General features: G+C 33.8%; 1 protein-coding gene across 1 annotated transcript; it reads right to left on the bottom strand.

The window, feature by feature from the left end:
* LOC136208989 (ubiquitin-conjugating enzyme E2 variant 1D) lies at positions 1-4,518 on the bottom strand. Its single transcript, XM_066000318.1, has 4 exons — positions 4,325-4,518; positions 2,291-2,430; positions 1,403-1,528; positions 1-587 (listed from the first exon to the last, which is right to left on the bottom strand). Exons 1-4 carry the CDS (start codon positions 4,356-4,358, stop codon positions 447-449), a joined length of 441 nt encoding a protein of 146 aa, XP_065856390.1. The 5' UTR covers positions 4,359-4,518; the 3' UTR covers positions 1-446.
* Positions 4,519-6,915: the final 2,397 nt, after the last annotated feature.

The following is a 6,915-nucleotide window of genomic DNA, read 5'->3' as shown; positions in this document are numbered from 1 at the left end:
TAGATTCAGGCATTCAAATGACAAATAAATAATTCAAGACGGCCAGTCTACAAATTTGTGATTTCCAAATACATTCTTTCTGCCCTTTCCATCATCCAACCAAACACGCCCTTAGAAAAAACAATCAACCAGGATAAAAAGAAGAGGGACAAATTTGAAATTTCACATGCTGATTTGATCTAATATGCTATTCTGATGGGGGGTAATTTAATTTCAATGTTTGACACACATAAAATTAACATTAATCAAACAGCATCCCTTCAACAGAGAGTAAGTATTTTAGAGAGGACAACAAAATGACAATGAAGCCATGGAGAGGTAGATAATTTTGGAGAAAGGCATTCATAAAACACAGCATTACAAACTATTTTTTCACATATTGCATATATATATACATATATATATGCAATATGATTATATATATTTCGTCTATATCACCTTGATCGCTAGAAGTAGGTTCCCTCCGGTGGTTGAACCAACTTCCGGTTATGCGGGGCTGCCATCTCCTTCTTCAGCTGTGTCAGTATATCCTCCATTGTGTACTCGCGCTGCCAGTTCGCCAGAAGTCCAAACTTCTTTGGTTCCACCTGTAATGAAGATGTTAAACAAGCCGGCTTATGGACAGTTCAAGTTCTCATTTTGGCTTGATACATAATTAAGCACCTAAACTTGTCACTTTTTACGGTTTTAGAACTATCAGACACCTAAAATGCTCAACTTTGAACCTCCAACACCCTTATTATATGTTGCACGGAAACGCTTCTTCATTAGCGTTTCTACGTTCGTGCCCGTTTCTGTTTCTTTTCCGTTTCCCGGTATCCGTTTCCTTTTCATTTCCTGTTTCCGTGCAACATAGCCCTTATTTGTTGATTTGGCAAACTTCAAAGTTGACATGGCACGGCGGTGTCAAACATTCACCTAAACACATTTCATACCATGTCAGCAAATAAGGGTCTCAGAAGTCCAAAAGTTACAAGTTCAGGTATGTGAGGTCCAACTATAACTTCAGGGCTGTGTTGCATGGAAATGGAAACTGAAACAGACATCGAGAAGCATTATTTCTAAAAACATATAGCTAGGAAACAGTAATGAAAACCAAAAAGAACGGAAACGGAAACACAGAAACGCTAGTGAAGAAGAGTTTCCGTGCAACATAGGTCCAGGGTGCTAAACTGCAAAAAGTGACAAGTTTAGGTGTGTAATTATGTATTAAGCCTCTCATTTTGCTTTCTAGCATAATCACATCATTAAAGAAACAAAAGAGGGACTATATCTCTAGGAATCTATGATCATATTGTTGATATTGCCACAATTGTAGCACTTAAATGTATCAATTGGAAAAAGCAAGCCAAGAAGCATGATGAAGTAATATATACAAATGAGTACTCAAATATAACCATACCACTCCAGTTTCATGGTTAACGCAAGTCATATTAATCCGTGAATGAAATCTACAACTTGGTGGCTTCTCTGGGTAATCTTTATCACAAAACAGCTTCAGTTGATATATCCGGCCTTCATGTACAGTCTGACAGAAGAAAGGAAAAGTTATTAAACCGAAAAACCTTCTAATCCGTAAGAGACCATAACCCAAATATAAACACCCAAATTGCTATACTAAACTGCAATTTATGCAGAGCTTCAAAAGATTCATCCTTGCAGATAATATATTATAGTTCAATCTGAATAATCCAATAAACACCGACAAATTATTTTCCTTTCTCTTCATAAAGGGCGGCCCGGTGCACTACGCGTCCCCGCTAAGCGAGGGTCCGGGGAGGGGTCCCACCACAAGGGTGTATTGGGGGCAAGCCTTCCCTGCCAAGTTTTTTTGGCAAGAGGCCGCTACTAAGACTCGAACCCGTTACCTCTCGGTCACACGACAACAACGTTTACCGTTGCGCCAAACCTGCCAATTAAAATGATTTTATGCAGGCTTAATAAATGAGCAAGAATCATTAAACCATGGAGCAGTTACTGATCACTATTGGTGGCAAAACTGTTATTGTCACTATACCTTCAGTGACCCGATAATCAAGAAGATTGTGTGATCAGCATTCAAAGGGAATTTGAAGTATTCACGACAAAGCTTTAGAAAAAATTATTAAGCAAATAAAAAGAAAAGGAAAGACTAAGAAACTACAGGCTAATACAAGTTGCATTGAATAGAGTGGTTATGGGTAACTTTTGTGATTATTAATCCAAAATAAATTGAAGGCATGTACAAGAAAGACGTAGTTTTCATCTTCTGCGTTTAACGATGATCATTCCAAAAACATAAAGCAATTACATTGTGAGGACCAATGATAGTGCCAGTCCAGGATCTCATGTAGATGTCATCACCATCATCCATCCCATAGCTCACAGTACCATCACCGATACCTTTTTCACCACGTTCAAGTTCTTCCAGCAATCTGAAATTCCGAGGTACTGAATAGAAGAACAGACAGTCAGTGTCAATCATAACTTTACAACAATTAAAAGAAAAAAGGAAATCCTGAAGTTGAACTTCAAAAGCCAACTGATCATACTCATAACTAGTTGCTTACAATTAGTACGCATCTGAAAGTAAATAAATGCATTTTCATAGTTATATAAACCACTGATAATAAACTGTCATCCTGCAACACTCAGCATAAATACCAGTAATAAGAAGTTCATTGTACAACATTCATGTGCTTTATTAGCTGGTCAAGATGCAGCCAACAATAAAACTGACTTCTGACATTCTCACGCATACCATGAAATAAGTTTCCTTTAAATGTCTAAACAAAATATTTTTATTTAGGCAAAATTAGCAACAAGCAACTATACCTAAAATGATACAAATCTTCCATTTTTGCATAATGAAAACCTTCAAACTATTGAAAACTTCTATGTTTAGCCCCTAACAGTAACTTCATACAAATCTAACAATGTCGCTTTTGGCGACATCCATGCTGACAAGGATTCCATTTTAAATAAGTTGAACCTGTCTTAACCCTCCTCCACTGAACATAAATAAACAGACAACTGAAATAAATCAAACTGAAGTCAGTTAGAATGTTTATGAATCACATTAGATCTCTATCTGCATATAGAGATAATACAGCACCAAAAAAAAAAAAAAAAAAAAATCTTCTTTCAGATTCATGAAAATCTCTCTTCTCTCAACTAAAACATTCAAGATAATGACAAAGCAGCCATCTCTCCCTTAAACCCATATAAACCTCAGATGTATATTCTTTTTGTGTGAGCAACTCGCTATTAAGTAACTGGTTTATTAAGCTGCAGAGCAGGTCTGTAGGCAAGACTTTCGTCAAAATGGTCAGGAGGATCCAATTCATAACATATACTTAGAACTAATGGAATGCAAGAAAAGAACTACGATTCTCACCGTACTAATGAATAAATTTCAATCACACGCAAATAGAAAAATGATACAAATAAGCTTTGTAGTTAAATACATCCAACTTGTATAACAGATCAACAACTGAAAAGGCTAAAAAATCATCCAACAATAGTAATGAACTTAGAAGACTCATTTTCACGTGCTCGCCACTTGCACTAATGGATTTAATCGATCTGTCTCTTCAGAAGAAGAAGAAAAAAGGAAACTTATATCCAAATTGCTTATGCAGCAACACCAAAACAAGAGTCACACGACCAATAAAGTTATAGAATCCTCTATGTTGCACGGAAACGTAAACAAGGAAACATTGTTTCTATAAAAGTATAGCTAGGAAACCGTAATGAAATGGAAACAGCGGAAACACTAGTGACGAAGAGCTTCATGCAACATATCCCATTCTAGTGGTTGTGACTTTGCAATTGGATAAGTTAAAATACTTCTCTGCAAAAAAAGGTATCCATAGAAATTTGATGACAACTACATAAAAACATAAAACCCAATTTGGAGAAGAGTCATCCAATTATTTACCATCTTAGAGTAAGGTAGAGAAGCTTCACTTTAGCAAATAAGAATCTCAAGTAATTTCCCAAATATCAACTCAAAGCCAATTTTTCATAGAACGATTTAATTTAACTTAATCATCCAAGAAACAGTTTACTCTCGAATACAAATTAAGTAGCAAGCACAGAATTAAAAAAAAATCTTAAAAAAAAAAACAAATTACTCCAAAATCAACAATCATCCACAAGTCCAAACAACAGAAAAAACAATCAAAATCTCAATACGGAAGCTCGCGAAATGTCACAGCTACGAATCAGAAAACAAAAGAAATCACAAATCAGATAGGAATGAAACAGATAAAAACAAAATAAACCTATGAGATCAGAAGCGGTACAAGGAAATATAAAGCTGTAAAAAGATCTCGAGACTCACCCACGACACTCGATCCACCTGAGCCAAGCGTCATGGATTTTAGAGCGAGGTTTCCTTGTAGGTGTTTGTTGAGATCTGATTGAAAGTTAGGGAGAAAGATGAGAAGGAGAAGGAGAATCTATGGAAAAGAAAAGCGATGAAGAAAGGCAGAGAATAAAGAAGAGAAAATGAGGGCAAGAGGGGATTCCTGAGATTAAAAAATTATGGATAAGTTATATATTTACCCATTTCATTTTTGCAAGGGTTAATACATTATTTGCTCCAAAAAGTTTGCCTTCAACTTTTAAAATGTCTCGATAGTCTCTTTAACTTATATAAAGGTCTTGTTTGGGGATTAACTGTTGGCTGTCAGCTGATTAGGTTAGCTGTTAGCTGATTACATTAGCTGATTTGACTAGTTGTTTGTGTAGACCTGTTTAGTAAAAATTATCTGATTGATAATAGCGGTTTGTGCAAAAGGACGAATAAGGGCATTTCTTTTTTTAATACATAAAAGAGTAATTAATTTATTAGTCCCTATATTTTGACAAAACACACTGTTTAGTCCCTGTATTTTCAAAAACACATGTTAAGGTCCCTTACTTTTTTCTCGGTGAACTGTTTAGTCCTTCCGTCTGTTTGTTAGATTTTTTTACCGTTTATGACTTCGGAAATGACTAAATTACACTTTACTATTTACCTTCAAACTTTAGAAGAGCAAATCCAATTTAGAAGAAGAAGTTATTTGTATGGAGAACAAGAAAAAGAATAGACCCAATGCTTACGAATTTGAACGATTAAGGAGAAAATCAAGAAGAAGAACACTCAAAATTGATTTCAGATGCATTTGAGTTTAAAGGAAATGAAAATAAAGGAAAAGAAGAACGCAAATCCAAATTGACTAACAAAATCTTCATGAGAGTCTAACGGCAGAGACTAAACAGTTCACTGAGAAAAACGTTAGGGACTAAATAGTTCATCGAAAAAAAAATTAGGGACATTATCATGTGTTTTTGAAAATACAAGGACTAAACAGTGTGTTTTGTCAAAATACAGGGACTAATAAATTAATTACCCTACATAAAAATATACATAAAATAATGGGTAAATAATTTATTAGTCCCCTACTTTTTACCTAACACACTGTTGAGTCCCCCTATTTTGAAAAACACATCATAAGGTCCCTAGGTTTTACCAATATTAACGCTTTGGTCCTTTTGTCTAGTTTTTTAAGACTTGTAATCATTATATTTTAGCATAAACGGATATATATAAAATAACAGAGTAACATGGTCAACTTGTATTGTACTGTGGTTGTCCTAAAAGCTAAGATATGTTCGGTTAAAAATCTAAAAAAATAGATAAAAGGACCACAATGTTAATAGTGGCAAAAGATAGGGATCTTAAAATATGTTTTTCAAAATAGGGGGACCAAACAGTGTGTTAGGTAAAAACTAGAGGACTAATATATTATTTACCCTAAAATAATTAGGGTTAAAGAAGTTCATTAATTTTAATATTGCAAAACGCTAATTGAAAAAGCTCATAAAATGAGCTTTTTCTAAATTAGCGTTTTCATCCCAAAACTCTCTCCCAAACATCTCTCCACCAAACACTCCAATCAGCAGTTTCAGTGGTCAAACCGCTAAAGTTTGTCAAAACCGCTCTTTTTATCCCAAAACGCTCTTTACCAAGCAGGGCCAAAATGTTCAGACTGTCTCCTTCAATTTCCGTGAAATGTAATCAATTAATCACTCAATTACAAAAAAAAAAAATTGTATGCGAAAAATACACTGCACGTGCCTTAAAATGTTATTGCATAATTCAGATAATGGATTGAAACATATTAAAAATGAAGTTCTTATTTGTTCAACGGTAAAACTTATCATCTTTAATACTAGAATCAAATACCACGACTTTGATTATTTTACTTTTCTAAGGTGCGTGCAACACACCTTCCACATGCAACTTATTTTTTTGCAATTAAGTGATTAATTGATTATATTTTACGCAAGTTGAAGGAGCTATTTGAACATTTTATATAAATTGATGAGACTATTAAGACACCTTGAAAATTCAAGGGGCCAATTAACCTTTTTGGATGAGTTTATGGAGCAAATGATGTATTAAACTTTTTACTTTATGTATTAAATCTGCGTGGTTGCAACAACAAAAAATACTCAGATCCAAATGTTCGGAATGATAAAGGATGAAATTTGGATTGCAGATGCTTTTCTACAGATTTCGATTTACGAAAAGTATATGGTATATTGTTGTTTGATGTTTTTTATACCTTTTATGGTTTTATTTGCTCTTTATAGTCTTTTTCATCCCTTCGTGGATCTTGTATTGGCTTTAGCCTTTACTTGTGTGAAGTTTTATTTTTTGTATTTTGTTTGTTGTGCTTCTTCTATCATGTAATGAAAATACAAGCATTTTTCTCAAAAAAAAAAAAAAAAAATATTAAATGATACATATTTACCTTAACATTATTAAGTAACGATATGTTTAATAACTCATTTAAACACTTAAAATTAATACACTGAGTGTTTATTAATTTTTAACTTGTTTTTATAACATCATTTAAAAAATTTTAATTACGTTAACAAATT

This window comes from Euphorbia lathyris, chromosome 10 (assembly GCF_963576675.1).
Source record: "Euphorbia lathyris chromosome 10, ddEupLath1.1, whole genome shotgun sequence".
Taxonomy (NCBI): domain Eukaryota; kingdom Viridiplantae; phylum Streptophyta; class Magnoliopsida; order Malpighiales; family Euphorbiaceae; genus Euphorbia; species Euphorbia lathyris.
This window is presented reverse-complemented; position numbering and strand designations above follow the sequence as displayed.

What these genes read in the sequence shown, in the direction of transcription:
- LOC136208989 (XM_066000318.1), bottom strand. Translation starts at nt 4,358, where the DNA reads ATGACGCTTGGCTCAGGTGGATCGAGTGTCGTGG. An exon ending in CTATCATTGGTCCTCACAAT is followed by an intron (nt 1,529 to 2,290) that starts GTAATTGCTTTA and finishes TTCTTCTGTCAG; the next exon opens with ACTGTACATGAAGGCCGGAT. An exon ending in TTAACCATGAAACTGGAGTG is followed by an intron (nt 588 to 1,402) that starts GTATGGTTATAT and finishes TCTTCATTACAG; the next exon opens with GTGGAACCAAAGAAGTTTGG.